At 43.5% G+C, this 19297-nt stretch overlaps 1 protein-coding gene across 2 annotated transcripts in view; it reads right to left on the bottom strand.

The window, feature by feature from the left end:
• Positions 1 to 743: 743 nt before the first annotated feature.
• LOC147431269 (uncharacterized) overlaps positions 744 to 19297 on the bottom strand; it is a 29105-nt gene continuing 10551 nt past the window's right edge. The window contains exons 3-4 of one of the 2 annotated variants that reach the window (XM_086493881.1): positions 1148 to 1427; positions 744 to 1026 (exon numbers count right to left, since the gene is read on the bottom strand). In XM_086493881.1, the coding sequence (XP_086350007.1) occupies positions 938 to 1026; positions 1148 to 1427 (369 nt within the window). In that variant the 3' untranslated portion in view covers positions 744 to 937. Of the gene's footprint in view, positions 1027 to 1147; positions 1467 to 19297 lie in introns of both variants that reach the window. The other variant, XM_086493880.1, reaches the window with a different exon arrangement.

Genomic DNA, 19297 nt, shown 5'->3' with positions numbered 1-19297 from the left:
CCTAGACTAGCTTTTATAGTGGAGAAAAAAACATCACTCGTGCTAACAAGCTTGGCACACATTCTGTTACTATGGCATCTTTCATACTTTCCAGGAACCAAGGGCTCTCATTTAACAGAGGAATATGCTCTTCTTTTGCAAGTGAAAAGCTCACATTCTGGCATGTGTCAAAGGGCAAGGGAATAAATGCACAACTGCAACATTCATACTTCACATGAACTGCATAACCAAGAGAAGCTCAGGTGTAAAAAAGTAGGCTCTTCCTTACATTTGTGGATGCTTAGATGTGTGCCGGGGTATGTGGTGAGAGAGAGAGAGAGAGAGTAGAAGATAAATTTTCATGTCGATGGAATATGCGCAAGAGGCCTCATTGATATATCCAACAAGTCAAGACCTGTTATTCCAGAGGGAAACATGATAACCAATCTAACACACTTGAAAGAGCAGAGAGAAATAAATTGGGGCATCATACTCCTGCTGCAAAGATGGCCATCTTCCCTTTGGAAAACAAGAGTCTGGGGTCAACACATGCATTTTGAAGTTTCAGAAACAGACTCCCATGGTTCCTGCTCTTTTTTTTCACTGACTCACTTGTGGTTTTTGCCATTTGGCAGAGAGAGAGAGAGAGAGAGCTATTATGTCAAGCAAATTAGTCTTAAATCTTGCAAAAGATGGATACATACTTCATACAACTTCATAAACTACTAAAACAGGTAAGGATACTTCTGGACCAAAACCAACTATAACGCAAAATCAGACGCTTTTGATGTTGCAATCCACACAAAGTGCTACTTTCAAATGCGTATAGAATCAATCTTATTTTACAATAACATCTCACAGACAATTCCTATTGGTATACTGAAAGAATACAATGTACATCACCTGCAAGAGAAGTCAAGTGCCCATATAAAAAAGAAATAGGGACTTTCCTCCACCTTTACTCGTAATCCAAGGAAGAAGAACGGCTATATGTATCGCCAGCATCCCGGACTGTCTCAGCACCCACCCCTGGAAGTGTCCTTGCAACTAAACAAGAAAACAAAGGGCAACGTCAAGCAACGTGCACGCATGTCTACAACTTAATGAATTTGAAACAAATGTAGAAACCATGTCTCATTATAACAGTGTTGTTTGAAGGTATACTTACGTTTTGACGATGCTTTCACAACCACCACATACATTGGTGCATTTTGAGGAGGAAGATGAAGAACCAGAGGAAACAACTTATTTGTGAAATGATTCTTCGCACATACGTAAAGATCATCGTCAATGCCTGTCTCTTCCTTCAATCTTTCTGTCAACATTTTCACATCATGACCCCTGAATACAAACTCCGACTCAAAATCATCCGGAATGTCACTGTCGTCTTCTGCCACTGTATAATGAATTATCCGCCCATCAACCTTCGGCTTTGGTGTAGGAGATTCCTGTTGCGCGTACATATTCGGTTTTGGTGTGGGAGGTTCCTGTTGCAAATCATATTCTTATCCAAAGAAAATAGAGAGCATCTCTCTCTCTCTCTCTCTCTCTCTCTCTCTCTCTCTCTCTCTCTCTCTCTCTCTCTCTCTCTCTCTCTCTCTCTGTGTGTGTGTGTGTGTGTGTGTGTGTGTGTGTGTGTGTGTGTGTGTGTGTGTGTGTGCACGCGCGCGCGCACACTCTAGGGTTTCAGTGTGCGCACGCTGAAACCCTAGAGCATCTTCTTCTTCCCTCATAACAAGGTCTCCCCCAGGTGTGAGGGGCAGCCCTGCAGGGAGGTGGTAAGTCCAAGATATGCCTGCACTCTGCCAGGTAACTGAGCCTGGTTCTTTGACGACAGTTGGGCAGCCTTGAGTGTGGATCGACGGCAGAGAGCAGGGCTCTCTTGACAGCAGATAAATAGCCCAAGCCACTTTATTAAGCTCACAGGGGGCAGGTCACCCTCCCCTTGGCTTCACTTCTCATCTCCAATACACAGAGCAGTGGATCTTCCCCCCTCACAATCTCTCAAGAAACAAGATGAAGGGGAAAGCTCCTCACCCCCCCAAACCAAAACCTTCCTTCACCTCAGTTCTCGCGGCCACAGGCAAACACAAGTAGCTCCGGAAGTTGCAAGCCGATTTCGACGAGGTTCTCGAGGAGAACATGAGCCGAAATACTGCTCCCCAAGTGACAAAACCAAACTGGACATGAGCTCTACTCAAAAGAAGGGCGCACACTCTCCAAATGACATATGAGACAGGGCATCTCCATAAGCAATGACTGGGAGACTCAGCACTTTGAATTACACATCTGATGTATGTAGAATCGTGTCCCATGGAAGCGATCCATGTCCACCAGGTGATCCACCATGAGCCAGTAGCCATAGGACTAAGAGATCCATCTAGATAATGCAGACCCTAGAGTGCCGAACAATACTCTCAGATATGCATGTGAGAGACCCGCATGTAACTATCTCCCCATCTGCGTATGCTGATCTCTCTGCTATCTGACTAGAGCAATGTGGCCAATCCTAACCGTATACTCAAAAAAAGACATTGGATCCCAGTAAAGCTGTGGATCAAAACTCCCCTCCAATATCCATAACCGCCAAGATGAAGCCTCCTCTCCTGGAAATCAGGGGTCTATGCTGTGGCTGTTCCCCTCACTACTCTGATTGGCTACCACATGGAATGTAGGCCTTGGATCTCCTCACTGAGATCTGAACTATCGAGACGCCACAATAAAAAGTAAACAAAGGTGCTTAACTAAGATGGGAGTCCCCCCTCGTCGAAGCAAGCCCACCAACCCACATGATCTCGCATAGTAGCAGCACCTCTAAGTACTTGGTTCCACTGCCCAGGTGTAATGGTCTCTATCTCAGCAATCCTCTAGCTCACAACCCTACCAACCGATGTCACGGGGACGTGGCAACTGTTAACTATGTCACGAGGACGTGGCAACTGCTAACCTTAGTTGTTGGTTTTTGAAGTTGCAAATGGTCGGACATTGTATGGCCAATGTGAACGGTAGTTTCACCCGCAGACGGGAAGTTGGTCGGCGCTGGAATTCGAATAGTGAGAGGATGTCTAGGCTCAGAGCAAGATCATTTAGGTCCCTCCATCGCACTTAGCAAGTTGGTGGATACTAGGAAGTGAACTCAATAAAGGCATAAAGTCAAGGTGGGATCACCAACAGAAAGTATCCGACAATTGGGCCACGTTGCACTTTTGGATGCGGTCCCAATGAGGATAGATGGTCAGATGACTAGTGGGAGCCCAACGGAAGCATCTCCTAAAAATTAGGGAACTGCTATTTTGGGCCGTGAAATATGTTCGCGTCATTACCTTCGGTATGACCAGGGAAACATTTTATTACTCTGCTGCAAAGTCAATTGATGCACCAGTTGAGAGATTTTTAAGCAGGAAGCCCAATGCGGGGAAATTGCATGTATGAGTGCCAAGTCGCACTTTTTGGTCAATTTACCATGTTTGTGAGAAGAGGACTCGTAACTAACTTTCTGGAGCAGTTTTGGAGGCTGTTAACTCTGATTTTCAGCCATTTCTCTCCATTTTTTAGCTTCCCATGACTTTACTTAGGACATAGGAGCTCATTTTTAGCATTAGAATGCATCAGATGCGTGTTTACAGGGCTGTTTTGCTGACTTTTCAGCGATACGCAGGTTTTGGCAGCCATGAAAATCTTCCCCTTTTGTATCTATTTGTTCACAGATGCATTACAAGTCAAGGGCAGCAGAGGGGGCGCTCAATTTATGCTGGGGGGATGCTTCATCGAGAACCTGTCTTCACAGGTTAAGAGCTATGGAGTGCTTTCTTTCCCTCTCATGTACAGTGTGGTGCTAGGAGTGATGCCCTGCACGCTACACACTGCTCTCTCTCTCCCCTACGTGCAGTTATGTGATACCCCACAAGAGGGCTCTTCATTTGACTCATGTACAGTTGTGTGGGTTCATGCTATTGTGCTGAGGCAAGAGCCTCCTTGAGCAGGAACAGGGGTAGCTAGCTGTTAATCCAAAGCAAGCACCGGTGAGGGTCATAACCCACCGTACAGGTGCGTTTTCAGCGCTGTGTATGCGCTTAAATTGACTGTTTTTCAGCCATACGGACACCAGAACCATTGGGAATCGTGCCCCACAGGCAGAGGACAGTTAGAGGACTGTTTGGGGCTGAAAACAAGGGCAAAAACCAGTAAATACAGCGTTCTGAATTAACTATTTTGGGGCAGGAATCAGAGGGTTTATGCCAGTGGAAGTGAGTTCCAACGAGGGAATTGGTTTTGCGCAAGTTTTGGGGCTGTTATGCTGCCGAAACTTGGCCAAATCAAGTGGTATCTAGTTGGATATAAACAAAGGATTCCCAAGACTCTACTTTGTAAATTTACCCTCTCAAAGTATAAAGAAATACCGAAAGGGACGCCAATTTTGGGGCCTACAGGTTGTCGGCGTATGCTCGGGGCATTCTAGCTTCCGAGCCGTGTGTGTATTCGAGTGTTAATTCCCGTCGCAGGTTCTTTTTGCAAAGTGCTATGTGTGTGTCTAAAGTAAAGAATTTCGGGTGAAAGCCAACGCCTACCGCCCCACGGGCCGATTTCATGGTTCCATTACCGGGATATCAATCACTTTTTCCTCAAGAAGTGAGCCTCGGTTGTTTTGGTAAAAGACAGAGTACAGGAACGCGGGATTATACTATGGCCAACAAAGGCAAAAGCATTATGGAAGAGGGTTCCTCTTCACAGGACAAACAGGAAATTCCACATGTACGCCCTGCCAAGGTTGCATCAGTACGTACGTACTGATCCGTACAGTACGGTACGGTTCCGTAAGTACAGATAGGTAGTGTACGTTTTTTTTTCCCTTTTCCTTTTCCTTTCACAAATGTAGATTATTATTTTTTATTTTTTTTATTTTTTTTTTAAGGGCATCTTGCCATTGGGCAATGGACTAAAGTTTATTGTATCATATAGTGTATTTCCATTTTTCTGTCTTTTTGATGGTAGAGTTAAGTACGGATAACATTTGAAGCAGATAAATCTTTTCGCAGAATAACATTTGAAGTAAAAAGACGGATAACATTTTTCTGTCTTTTTCTAAGAGTTAAGTACGGATAACATTTGAAGCAGTATCTAATGAATGTTTGAAGTAGTATCTATGTCTAGACTCTATGTAGTTCCTAGTATGTATAGGCTGAAAAAGGCTAAAGTCACTATTCTTTTTGTTGTTACAAATGTTACGTACTGGTCACGTACCTTAAAGGCCGATCCGTACAGAAGTATGTACCTTACGTACTGATTACGTACCGTACACTCCGTACCTTTCCACCTTGCGCCCTGCTAAAAAGCGGTCAAATTAGGACTGATTTTCTGCTGCGTCTTTAGGGTTTGCAAGTATGAGGCAAGATGAGATAGGGAGAGGTCTCACGTTGGTAGATTGGCCACTAGATCTCCTGCGGGAGTGACGTGGGTCTACCAGGTGACACGCTGCTTGCCGATTCTCTAAGGCAATTCCTTGGATTCTATGACACATTGGTAAATCATCTTGAAATTTGAGCTTGCTTGGTCGTGGGTGGTACGTCAGTGTTGTGGAATTAAGCTCGTTTGTAGAGGCAAGAGCCTCTTGCACAGGTAAAAAGTTAAGGGACATGTTGCAAGATGCTATGTGGTGAAGTTCAAGAACTATCCACCTATGGATGCAAAGTGGATGGAAGAGCATGAACTGTCAGAGTCACCAAATGTATTGCAGCTTTACCTTGAGGCCTTTGGGTTACAACCTACGTATGCCCCAACCCAATGTCTGCAAAGAGGGGTAATGATTGTATCTATGTGTTACGACCTTTCTTGCGGATACATGCGATGATAAAAGAGTGCTAACCACACAAAATCATCTATGGCATGTATTTACCGTATACAATCGAGGACGTTTGCGATTTCAAGAGGGGGGTATGTCACGGGGACGTGGCAACTGCTAACCTTAGTTGTTCGTTTCTTTCCAATGATTTTTGTTTAATTTTTGAGACCCTCTTTTTGAAGTTGGAAATGGTCGGACATTGTATGGCCAATGTGAACGGTAGTTTCACTCGCAGACGGGAAGTTGGTCGGCGTTGGAATTCGAATAGTGAGAGGATGTCTAGGCTCAGAGCAAGATCATTTAGGTCCCTCCGTCGCACTTAGCAAGTTGGATACTAGGAAGTGAACTCAATGAAGGCATAAAGTCAAGGTGGGATCACCAACAGAAAGTATCCGACAGTTGGGCCACATTGCACTTTTGGATGCGGTCCCAATGAGGATAGATGGTCAGATGACCAATGGGAGCCCAACGGAAGCATCTCCTAAAAATTAGGGAACTGCTATTTTGGGCCATGAAATGTGTTCGCGTCATTATCTTCGGTATGACCAGGGGAACATTTTACTCTGCTGCAAATTCAATTGATGCACCAGTTGAGAGATTTTTAAGCAAAAAGCCTATTGCGGGGAAAGTACATGTATGAGTGCCAAGTGGCACTTTTTGGTCAATTTACCAAGTTTGGGAGAAGAGAACTCGTAACTGACTTTCTGGAGCACTTTTGGAGGCTGTTAACTCTGATTTTCAGCCATTTCTCTCCATTTTTTAGCTTCCCATGACTTTATCTAGGACATAGGAGCTCATTTTCAACATTGGAATGCATCAGATGCGTGTTTACAGGGCTGTTTTGCTGTGTTTTCAACGATACGCAGGTTTTGGCAGCCATGGAAATCTTCCCCTTTTTGCATCTATTTGTTCACAGATGCATTATAGGTCAAGGGCAGCAGAGGGGGCGCTCGATTTATGCTGGGGGGATGCTTTATTGAGAACCTGTCTTCACAGGTTAAGAACTATGGAGTGCTTTCTTTCCCTCTCATGTACAGTGTGGTGCTAGGAGTGATGCCCTGCACGCTACACACTGCTCTCTCTCTCTCTCTCTCTCTCCCCTACGTGCAGTTATGAGTGATGCCCTGCACGCTACACACTGCTCTCTCTCTCCCCTACGTGCAGTTATGTGATGCCCCACAAGAGGGCTCTTCATTTGACTAAAGTACAGTTGTGTGGGTTCATGCTTTTGTGCTGAGGCAAGAGCCTCCTGGAGCAGGAAAAGGGGTAGCTAGGTGCTACTCCAAAGTAGGCACCAGTGAGGGTCATAACCTCACCGTACAGGTGCGTTTTCAGCGTTGTGTATGCACTGTAAATTGACTGTTTTTCAGTCATACGGATGCCAGAACCATTGGGAATCGTGCCTCACAGGCAGAGGACAGTTAGGGGACTGTTTGGGACTAAAAACAGGGCAAAAACCAGTAAATACAGCGTGCTAAATTTACTATTTTTGGGCAGGAATCAGAGGGTTTATGCCAGTGGAAGTGAGTTCCAACAAGGGAATTGGTTTCGCGCAAGTTTTGGGACTGTTATGCTGCCGAAATTTGGCCAAATCAGGTGGTATCTAGTTGGATATAAACAAAGGATTCCCAGGACTACTTTGTAAATTTACCCTCTCAAAGTATAAAGAAATACCGAAAGGGACGCCAATTTTGGGACCTGCAGGTTGTCGGCATCTGCTCGAGGCATTCTAGCTTCCGAGCCATGTGTATTCAAGTGTTAATTCCCGTCGCAGGTTATTTTTGCAAAGTGCTCTGTGTGTGTCTAAAGTAAAGAATTTCGGGTGAAAGCCAACACCTACCGCCCCACGGGCCGGTTTCAACCGATGTGTTGGTGTCACAAAAGACGGAAGCGTAAACTGACTTTTAAATGCAATTCAAAAACTCAAGAGTATTGGGAAGAGAGAGAGAAAGCATGACACATCGTTGGGGACCAGAAGATTGGATGGTCCCCCCCCTCATAAAGAGATTATCTTTTTTACTAAGGGAGAATCTTGACTAAATACTTTCGATGTAGTTTCCCAGACTTTAGTTGTCGCTCCGAGTGGTCTATTATCTATTTTGGTTGAAGGATTTCCTTGGTCTCTTTGACTTCCGAAGGATCTTCCTGTACTTGAGCCACGAGAGGAGAACCAACATATTGTCAGAGGAGACTTACATGAAAAGCATTATGGATGCCCCAATGAGAAGGCAAATCCAATCTAAAAGTCACTTCATTGACCATGTCTGTAATTTTAAAAGGGCCGTAAAATATATGGAAAAGTTTAACAACTTTCCCCTTTTTCGACCCGCTTTTTCAATCGAGCTTTCTCACGTTGAGGTTTCTTCTGTGCTTGTCTGCTTTTCTCTTCTGCTGCGCTTGAGTGCAAAGAATTGCTCGTTTTACTTGTTGATAAGCGATATCAATATCGCGCACAAATTTGTCTACGGCAAAGATGTTTTCTTTGGTAGCCATAATAGGAAGTAAAAGTGGCTTCCCATCGATAATTTCACGTGGAGCTTTACCAGTTGAGGAATGTGCGGTATTATTATACGCAAACTCAACTAATGGTAAGTGTTGTTCCCATTCGGATTGTCTTTCCGAAACATAGCACTTAAGAAGCGTAAGCTGACTTTTAAATGCAATTCAAATACTCAATAGGGTTGGGGAGAGAGAGAGAGAGAGAGAGAGAGAGAGAGAGAGAGAGCTTGACACATCATTGGGGACCGGAAGATTTGTTGCCCCCCCCCATAAAAAGATTATCTTTATTACTAAGTGAGAATCTTTACAAGCACAGAAACAGGGCTAACACCTGTCCTCTATTCTTTCTTGTTGTTTAGTTGCTTCTGACTGAGAGAGAGAAAGAACTACTCTCTAACTGCTAAAATGATTTTTCCCCCTTCTTGTGAGATTTTGGAAGCTCTCGCAAGCGAGAGTCTTATCTTCCACAAACCTTCTCGGAAGCTCTCAATTAACACAGTCTATCTTCCGCGAATTTGTCGCCTTCGTACCCAGTCATTCCTACAATAAACACAAAGGAGAAACACGCAAAACGCACACACATATGCTGGATGGAATTTTCTGCACATAACCTGAAATTGTTACATGTGCACGTTCCAATGCCGAAATGGAGGTCTTTTTCGCGATGGAAATGCACCAAACTATATGTATATGTAGGGTAGGTAGAGAAGAATGAGAATCTATGAATACTTTGCTGAAATTCATTGTAATAGAGGTGATTAGGGGCTGAAAACAGAGAATTTACAACAGCTAGGCGTGAGAGAATGAGCGTCTCCTTCCACTTTTCGCGATGAATCTTTTTCCACAGCAACCTATGATCAAGAGAAACCTTGTTCTAGGTGATAGACGCTCAAGATACACCACAAGGGTTGATCCTCAAGCTTCAATGGAGAGCTATAGTGCGTAGAGCACACTCACAATAGGGGGGGGGTAGGTGCACTGCCAACCTCCCAAAGGGGGAGGGGTTGCTCTTAAATAGATTGCATGAAGAGGGGACGCTAGGATAGAGAGAGAGAGAGAGAGAGAGAGAGAGAGAGAGAGACATTGCATTGGCAAGTGTACCAGATGGCACACTTACTTTATAACTTAAAAACCATTCAACTCTTGACTGTAAAAGTTCACTAGGCCATTATTAAAATGTTCAAATAACTCACAACTAGTCACATGAATGCTACTTATGAAAGCATCAAATGCACATAATGTCGTGCCAACACTGGTACAGCACTGCACTTGCATCACCTGTTCGTACTTGAACGGCCCTTTGGCCCGGGTACAAATAATTAAACTTAGTTTAATTAGCTTATCCTAAGGCCTTATTAAAGATAATCCCGGCCTTAGGATCACTCTTTTGAGGACCCCATCTCATTCTTGTGCTTGCATTGGCGTGCATAATTTGTTGAGCCTAAAATCTGAAACTACTGTCTATCCCTTTTGAAAGCCTAATCGCTAGGGCTTCAAGGTATTTTCTGCTAGGGTCTCCTGAGATGCTTTGGCGCACGTTTAGGCGCACCTAAGGCCCTAGAACTACTTGTTCTACTCTGGTGTGCACACAAGTATTTAGATAATCATTTTCTAGTAAATATATTACTTATTTACAAAAATTGACATAGTTACAGTTGGCAATAGTCTAGCCTCACATCAAGAAAGCATAGATTGTGCTAGTTTAGAATTCCAAATGGCCCAATCAAAGAATTTTCTCTCCCACAACTGTCGGCGCTCAGAATCCAAAACATGGGAGTCCCATACAAAAAGATGGCAATCTATCCACCTCTTTGCAACTGATCAAGCTGCTCCTCATGGCAATTCAGATCTGTATGATGGAACACACAAAAGGAGATACATGTGACAGTGAGAGTAAATAGGAACCTCATGCTCGTATGCCAAGGATGCATATCTCTATCTCCAAAACGTAGTACTATTCATGCCAAGGTAGCCTATAACAAAATCCTTTAAGCTTCATTACCTTAAAAAGGTCTCGGAAAATGAGCTTGGTGAGAAGTGCTCTACTCTACATCTTTGGATCAATAATGCCCAAATCACTCTTTGTCCTATGCAAAATGATAGTAGACCATCTGACCTATGCCTTGGTACCATGAGTGCCACAAGTTGGTCCGGCCAATCGGCACTGTAATCTGAGCAGTAAAAGGGTGTCTAGGCTCAGTTGAAAGTCATTTAGGCCCCTCGCTACACTTATGAGTTGGTGGGTATTGTTGGGTTAAAGGCCTAAATAACCCCTTTTTGCACATTTTTATACTTTGTTCAAGTTCATATTGAACCTGTACACATTTTTTAAAGGTCACTTATAATAAAAGTGGGAAAACCCAAAACTCAATTATTGAGTTTTTCCCAAAAACGTGAGCTCTCTCTCTCTCCCTCTTCGTTCTACTAGCGCTTTCCTTCTGCAGCACAATGCCTCCGCTTCAAGCCTCAAGGCCTGTACATCTTCGTGTGCTCTATCACTTGCACACACCGCCGTGCGCTCATCAACTGGTATCAGAGCCCAATTAGGGTTTGCTCCCAAACCTGCAAACGTTGATTTTCAGCCAAGGAGGTCAACTTTCACGCGAGATTTTGCAATTTCATCACCAAAGGACTCGTCCCCCAACACTAGAGAGCTCCCAGCAAGTCAAATTGACCTAAAACAGGCTGAAATTAGGTCAAAATCAACAAATTACAGGTTATGACAACAAAATACAAGTTTTGCAAATGATGTATTAAGGTGTGGGAACACTTTTACTAAGTCCCCACTACCCGAAAACACTGAAATTGCCATAAAACAAGTGTTTTCAGCAAATTTCAAATTTACGCAAGTTTTTGCAAGTGTTTTTTTTATGCGACTACATTGGGAAAAGTGCAAATTGAAGCAATCTACGCACGTTTGACAAAGTTTGGCTATGTATGACCATTTGTGGCTCAATTTCATGCAATTTGATGCTACAAATTGGGGCTTTTGCTCTTACATGCTTCTAAAGGCTATGTATTAGCCTTATGTATGTTCTGTGAGGCTAAAAACAACTAAAATTGTTGTTTTTGAGCCAAATTCGCTCGTTAAAATTTCCTACGCATAAATTTCAGAAATTGATTTTTGTGCCCAAATCAACCTATTTTGCCCCAAATTGCTCCTGTGACCACTTAGAGCTGTAGTGCACACCTCTATGAGGCTATACTCCGATTTTTGTGTATTTTGCCCAAAAATTCAGCGTATTAGCCCTCTTATTCATGCAACTATGGCCTCATCTTCTTCGGATGTGAAGAATCTCTTCGAGATTAGGAGGTTCGATGGAACAAGTTTTGACCTTTGGAAGACAGGATCCAGGGAATCCTATTTCTTAAGGATTGTGAAGGGGCACTTGAACAGGTAAAGCCACAGAATATGACGAATGAAGCATGGGTTAGTCTGAACAGGAAGGTTGTTACATACATTAAAATGGCCATGACCGATAAGACAGTCATTGATGTGAAAAGTCTCACAAGTGCTTTTAATATATGGGAGAAGTTAAAGGGAATGTATGAGAATACAACAACTGTCAACCAAGTGCATTTGATGCGAAAACTTGTTGGCATGCAACTAGATGAGTCCAAAAGCGTTGCAGAGCACTTGTCGTTGTTCGCAGGTACTTTGTCGCAGTTACAGGATTCAGGCTTGCTTCCTTTTGATGATAAGCTGAAAGCTGTCTTCTTGCTTATGACCTTACCTGAGTCATGGGAAACATTGGTGGTTTCATTGTCCAATAACCCCAATTTGACCTTTGATGGTGTTAGGGGTTCTATCTTGAATGAGGAAAGCGAGTGGAGAGGGAGGCAGCTCTGCCAACATGGTTAGAGGCAGGACAGAAAAGAATAATGCCTATGCACAAAGGTGTAAGAGTAAGAGTAAGGAAAGGGGAAATGGCAGCAAAGGCAAGGGTGATGTGACTTGCTATCAGTGTGGCAGGAAAGGTCACAAGAAACCCGATTGTAGGTACTACAAAGCCGAGTTAGAACGGAAAAAGAATGGCCGAGACAAAAAGAAAGAGAAGAAGGAAGTCAAGACAGATGCACAGGATAGCTCAAAGGACAAACAGAAGGCCAATGTGGCTTCTAGTGTTGTGATTGAGGAGCTGTCAGATGTAGAGGACATCTTGTGTGCCACTTTGTCACATGATGATGCTTATGACATTGACGCCTCTCTTAATGTTCATTCACAGGACATGCAGATTACCAAGAGTGATCTTATTGATGCTTTGTTGACTGTCAATGATGCATTATCCTAGACTTGGATTGTTGATTCCGGTGCTTCATTTCATGTGACTCCTATCAAGGAGTGTTTCTCTACTTTTGATGCAGGCAAGCGTGCCCATGTATACCTTGGAAACAATCATGCATGTTCCATTGAGGGTATTGGCACTGTGCATCTCTCCAAAGATGGCACAAATGAGCTTGTCTTGCATGATGTTAGATATAGATATGTGCCGGGAATCAAGAAAAGTCTGCTTTCTGTTGGTCAGATGGATATGCATGGTTACAGCATCTTGTTTGAGAGAGGGTCATGGAAAATGACTAAAGGCTCAAGGCTGATTGTAAAGGGCACAAAGAAAGGGACACTTTACTGCATGCATGGAAAGGCCGTGTTGGGCAAGTTTATTGCACTGGCTGAAATTAACTCTCACATGGAGTTGTGGCACAAGAGGCTTGGCCATATGAGCCAAAAGGGCCTTTCTAAACTTTGTACTTTGAACAAGCTTGATGCTAAAGGCACAAAGCTTTACTTTTGTAATGAATGTCAATATGGCAAGCAAGTAAAGAGTTCTTATTACTCTGGTGTCTCTCGTAAATCTTGTGTGCTTGATCTTGTACATTTTGATGTATGTAGCATGCCTACTAAGTCTATGGGAGGTGCATGCTATTTTGTCTCCTTTGTTGATGATCATTCTAGAAAAATTTGAGTTTATTTGCTTAAATCAAGGATGAAGCCTTTGCTGCGTTTAAGAGATTTCATGCATTTGTGACCACCCAAACAGGTAGAAAGCTAAAATGCTTGCGTACAGACAATGGGGGGGAGTTCACAAGTGTTGAATTTAACAAATTTTGTGAAAATTTGGGCATTAAGAGGGAGCTTACTGTGCCATACAACCCCTCTTCTAATGGTGTGGCTGAAAGATTCAATAGGACACTTTGTGAGAGGGTGAGATGCATGTTGTCCACAGCTAATCTCTCTCATGGATTTTGGGGAGAAGCTTTGAAAACTGCAGTGCATATATACAATCGATCCCCTCACATGCCTTTGAAAGGTGACATCCCTGAAGAGGTTTGGTCTGGCAAGCCTACTTCATATGATCACTTACGCATTTTTGGTTGCGAGGCTTTTGTGCATGTCAGACCCGAGTTGAGGAGTAAACTAGATGCCAAATCCATTAAAGGCCTTTTCATGGGATATGGTGAAGAAGGCGAAATGGGTTACAGGATTTGGTTACCTCAGCTCAAAAGGGTTGTACGCAGCCGGGATGTTGTTTTTAATGAGGCAAGGCTGCTTCAAAACAATTGTGCCTCCGAGCATGACCATAAAAGGGTCAAATTTCAGTATGACCGAGCACCTGTTAGGCCTATTTTTGACCCTCAGGATGCACCACATATGGCTGAAAATGTAGATGATCCACTGGTGTTTGAGCCAGATGATGTTGGACAGCAAATTGAGGCTCCTGAAGGGCATTTGCAGCCACGAAACAATGTTGAAAATGGTGCTGAAAATGATGTACAGCAGCCCATTGTTGATGATTTTATTATGCCACCTAATGTAGACCCATTACCGGATAATGTGGATCATTGGGTGAGGCGGTCTACTCGTCCAAGACGGACTGTGAGTAGAATGATCCCTCTTTGCATTACATTATGTTGACAGATGAGGGGGAGCTTCTTACGCATAAAGAGGCAAAGACATGTGAGTCAAGCAGTAAGTGGGAGCTTGCAATGCAAGAGGAAATGAAATCCTTGTATGCAAATGATACTTGGGATCTTGTGCCATTGCCTAAAGGGAGAAAGGCTCTTCCTAACAAATGGGTATACAAGATTAAGATTGTGGATGAAAAACCCAAGTACAAGGCAAGATTGGTTGCAAAAGGATATGCACAGAAAGAAGGAATTGATTTTCAAGAAATCTTTTCTCCCATTGTAAAGCTTACAACTTTACGTGTCCTTTTTACTCTCGTTGCGGTGCTTGATTTGGAATTGAATCAAATGGATGTAAAGACAGCGTTTTTGCACGGTGACATTGAAGAGGACATATACATGAAACAACCTGAAGGTTTTGTAGTTCCTACACGTGAGGAACTTGTATGCAAACTGAAAAGGGCTCTGTATGGTTTGAGACAATCATCACGGCAGTGGTATAAGAAGTTTGACACTTTTATGCTGTCTCAAGGCTTTAAACGCAGCCATGCGAATCATTGTTTGTATACGAAAAGGGATGAAGATGGTAGTCCCATCATACTTGTTCTCTATGTTGATGACATGCTGCTTGCCGGGAAACATAATACTAGTCTTGATGCTCTGAAACGTAAGCTAAATTCAACATTTGCTATGAAGGATTTGGGTGATGCAGAGCATATTTTGGGTATGCGTATTAAAAGAGAGAGAAAGCTGAAATTGATGTTTTTATCTCAAGAAAGGTACATTGCAAAAGTACTTGACAGGTTTAATATGGCTGATGCTAAGACTCTTGGAGTACCTTTACCTCCATACACTAAGCTTAGCAAAGTAGATTGCCCGAAGGATAAGGTAGCATCGAAAGCAATGAAAGGAATCCCTTATGCATCAGCTTGTGATTCTCTTATGTATGCTATGGTTGCCACTTGTCCCGACATTGCTTATGCAGTGGGAGTTGTTAGTCGATACATGTCGAATCCTCGCAAAGCGCATTGGGAAGCTGTCAAATGCATTCTGAGATATTTGAAAGGTACACAATCAAAGTGTATCTGTTATGGCAAAGGTGACTTAAAGTTGCAGGGATATTCTGATGCAGACATGGCAGGTGACATGGATATGTATTTGCCATTGCTGATGGTGCAGTCTCTTGGTGTTTTAGGTTACAGAAAATTGTGGCATTGAGTACTACTGAGGCTGAATATATTTCAGCCACAGAGGCTTCAAAAGAGGCTGTCACAAAGTGATGACGTGGCGGACAGCAAAAACCCTAATTTCTGCCAGAAACCCTTAAAAAAACTTGCAACCCCTAATTTCTGGAAATCACGGAGGCTTTTTTTAAAATATATATATATATATATTAATGATGAGCGACGCGAATCTTGCTTTTTACTCTACGCAAGAGAAAGGAAGAGAACGCTTTTTTTTAATAAAAAAAAGAGAAGAGCTTGAGAGAGAAGAGCTTTTGAGCTCTTATGCTTTTAACTGGAAAGCTTTTGGGGCTCTGCTTTTGGGCATCCCTTGTAACCTTTAAATAAGTGGTGAGGGTCTCACTTCTCAGGCATCTGGACGCAAAGTCTAAGAGTGAAACCCTAGCCATTCTCTTGTACTTTGAATTGATTAATACAAAAAGAAATACCGAAAGGGGCGCCAGTCTTTGGGGCCAATCTCTCTAGGCACAGAACTCCGCCGGGCCAGTGCAAATCTATTGTGATCTGTGAATTGTTTTGAAGTGGTTATTTGGTGCTGTCGCGATTGATTCTTGACTTGGAGTGTCCAAGTCTGTTACAGTGGTATCAGAGCCAGGCAGATTTCTCTTCTACGGGAAATCCGATCCCCAATTTTTTTTTCCGCGGCACCTACGGCACTGACTTCCCGGGATATTTGGGTCGTTGGTCGACATTCGACAAGGCAAAGAAACAGAAGAAGCGTGTCAAGTTTGAAGGCTTACCCAGTTCTTCTTCTTCTTCTTCCGACAGTTCTTCTAGCTCTTCAGACTCGAGCGAAGAAGACAGAAAAAGCAAAAAGCGAAGCAAGAAACAAAGCTTCGAAAAGGGCAAGAAAAAGGCAAAGAAGGCTACATCTCGCCCAAAGACTGACAGTTCTACTGAGGACTCGTCTACAGACAGCTCAAATTCGAATGACGGAAACTTTTATGCGAACAAGAAGAATTTTTTTTTACAAAGCTAACCAATATGACTTTCTCGAAGATAAAAGCAAGAAAGTCAGAGAGTTCAAGGAAGGTGGCCACTCCATCAAGTTTGATACTTTTTCAAGATACTCAGATGCCTCGAAGGCTTTGTCTTTTATACAGCAGTTTGACATCGCTTTCGCGGGAGGTCGCTATTCAGAGCACTCCAAGATTCGGAGAGCTGCCTCTTACTTAAAGAGGAATGCTCGTACTTGGTGGTCCACGCTTCTTTTAAACAAGACTACGCCAGTTAAATGGCTGAAATTTAAGAAGCTTTTTTATTTCTTCTTGGTTGACGCAAGAATATGAATGGGATATACGAGCTGCTTGGAACCATCTTCGGATGACCAAGAAAGATACAATCAATGCTTACTGTGAAAGATTCTGGAGCTCTTTTCTACCCGCCTCTTCATTCAAGAAGATCTCGTTCAGAGAACAGATTGAGCGGTTTACCTTGGGTCTACCTACAGAGATCCGAGATCACTGCTTGGAATAGAAGTCGGCTTCTATTTAGGAGTTGATGTGTCATGCGAAGCGGGGCTTTGCCATTCACTCTGGCAATTTGACCTACCCCACAGATAAGGCCATGACACAACGAGCCGAACAGACTTCTGGGAATGAAAGTAGAAAGAAAAAGAGAAACCCAGAGAAAAAGGATGCACGACCCAAGCTTACTCCTGAGGAGAGAGCTCGCTTCATCAGAGAGGGGAAGTGCTTTGGATGCGGGGAACATGGACATATCTCCGCGAAGTGCCCTAAAAAGGCACAGAAAGAACAGAATGATAAAGACGACGACAGGCCCGAGAGTTCGAGAGCAGCTGAGGAATGTGGCAGAAAAGGCAGATAGAAAAGCAGAACTGGTACCACATGGCATGGGACTTGCACCGAATCTAATGAATGAAAGTACAAACTTTGCCGCTTTTGGGGCAAAGCGAAAGATCGGGAAGCTCTTTTGAAGGAGCCAAGGCCAACTTCTTTTCCCTTGGAATTGGAGGCTCGATTTGGAATTACGCCCGACAGACTGACGCCACACACGGAGGTAGTTCGACTGGCACCCGGATGGGATGTTGCCATTACACCGAGCATTGGCAAACTTCGTTTGCAACGACGGGTGTTCAGGGCACGCGAGTGACGTTCTACTCAGGATCCCTTGGTACCACAAGAACTACGCCGTGGTTGACTACCGGGCCGAGAAAGCGACTTTGATAAATGAAGGGCTTAGAGATTGTACTTGATGAACTTCAGTGTCTTACTCATTCTTTTGGGAGAGAACTGAACGATGGATAAAGGTTGAATATGTTTTGACATGATCAAAAGAACACCAAGATTTTTCTCCACACTCATGCCGATTGCTTTTCAGAGGGCCTGAAGATCAAACCATTAATCTGATACCTGGAAGCACACCACCGAACCGGCCACCGAACCGTGTGAGCCGAGTACAGAATGAAAAGATTATGAACCCAATGAAAGACCTCTTGGAAAAGGGTCTTGTCCAGCATAGTACTTCACCGTATTGCTCTCCACTGTTGTTGGATTTGAAGAAAGACGGATCTTGGAGAATGTGTATCGATTATAGCGCTCTCAACGAAATCACCATCAAGAACACATTTCCGATTCCTAGGATCGATGATATACTCGACAGGTTACAGGGATCCTCGTGCTTTAGCAGGATTGACTTGAAGAGTGGATATCATCAGATTCAAATCGCGCCGGGAGACGTCTACAAGACGGCCTTTCGGACGACTTATGGGTTATTTGAGTTTTTAGTGATGCCTTTTGGCTTAACCAATGCTTTGCGACATTTAACCGGATGATGGACCGGATTTTTTGAGAGTACAGGCTATTTGTTGGCACTTTCTTTGATGCTATCATTGTTTTCTCCAAGAATGAAGCAAAACACAGACATCATATGCTTCAAAGATACTTTTTTTTTTTTTTTGGGACACTTTGTCTCAGCAACACGAGTGCAAATGGATTCGGCCAAGATAGACACTATCCGTAATTGGCCCGATTTGAAGAATGTCCATGAAGTTGAAAGCTTCTTGGGACTGTGTTCGTACTACAGACGGTTCATTCGAAAGTTTACAGAGGTTGCTTACCCTTTGCATATCTTGATACAGAAAGGAGTCCCTTTCTCGTGGGGATCCACAAAGGTGACTGCCTTTCAGACATTGAAAGAGAAATTGACTACAAGACCAGATTTGACTTTGCCGGACTTGCAGAAGTCATTTGAAGTATTTTGTGATGCTTATGGTCGTAGTCTGGGTGCGGTCTTGATGCAAGAAGGCCATGTCATTGCTTACGAGAGCCAATTGTTCTCTAGGCCGGAGATGACAGCACAGATTTATAAAAAAGAGCTTTTGGTGGTTATCCATGCTCTTACTCAGTGGCGGCATTACCTACTCGGAGCGGATTTTACTGTCTTTACAGACCATCAGAGTTTGCGCTAGTTCTTGCCACAGAAGCAGCTTTCGGAAAAGCAGATGCGGTGGGCGAACATCTTGTCAGAGTTTCACTTCCAGATTGTCCATGTGCAAAGACAGAAGAATGTGGTGACAGATGCTTTGTCTCGGAAGCCGTTGGTTCTAGCTATTTCCGCGATACATCATAGGAGCTTCAAGGATATGGTCGATCAGCATGCCACAGATACAGATTTTGCAGATATTTTCACACGGATACGGGATGGGGAGACAGCAGCTGGATACTCCCTTCGGGAAGGCTACTTGATAAGAAAGACTATGCTGTGCGTTACACAGCCGTTGCGGGAAAAGGTTATGACTGAATGCCACTGTCCACCTTTTACGAGTCACCACGGCATTGCTACCACCATGAAGGGGGTAGAGAGATACTTC

Source organism: Adiantum capillus-veneris, chromosome 21 (assembly GCF_014529385.1).
Source record: "Adiantum capillus-veneris isolate H3 chromosome 21, ASM1452938v2, whole genome shotgun sequence".
In the NCBI taxonomy this organism is placed as follows: Eukaryota; Viridiplantae; Streptophyta; class Polypodiopsida; order Polypodiales; family Pteridaceae; genus Adiantum; species Adiantum capillus-veneris.
Note: the sequence above shows the minus strand (reverse complement) of the source record. Positions and strands in the feature narration are given on the sequence as shown.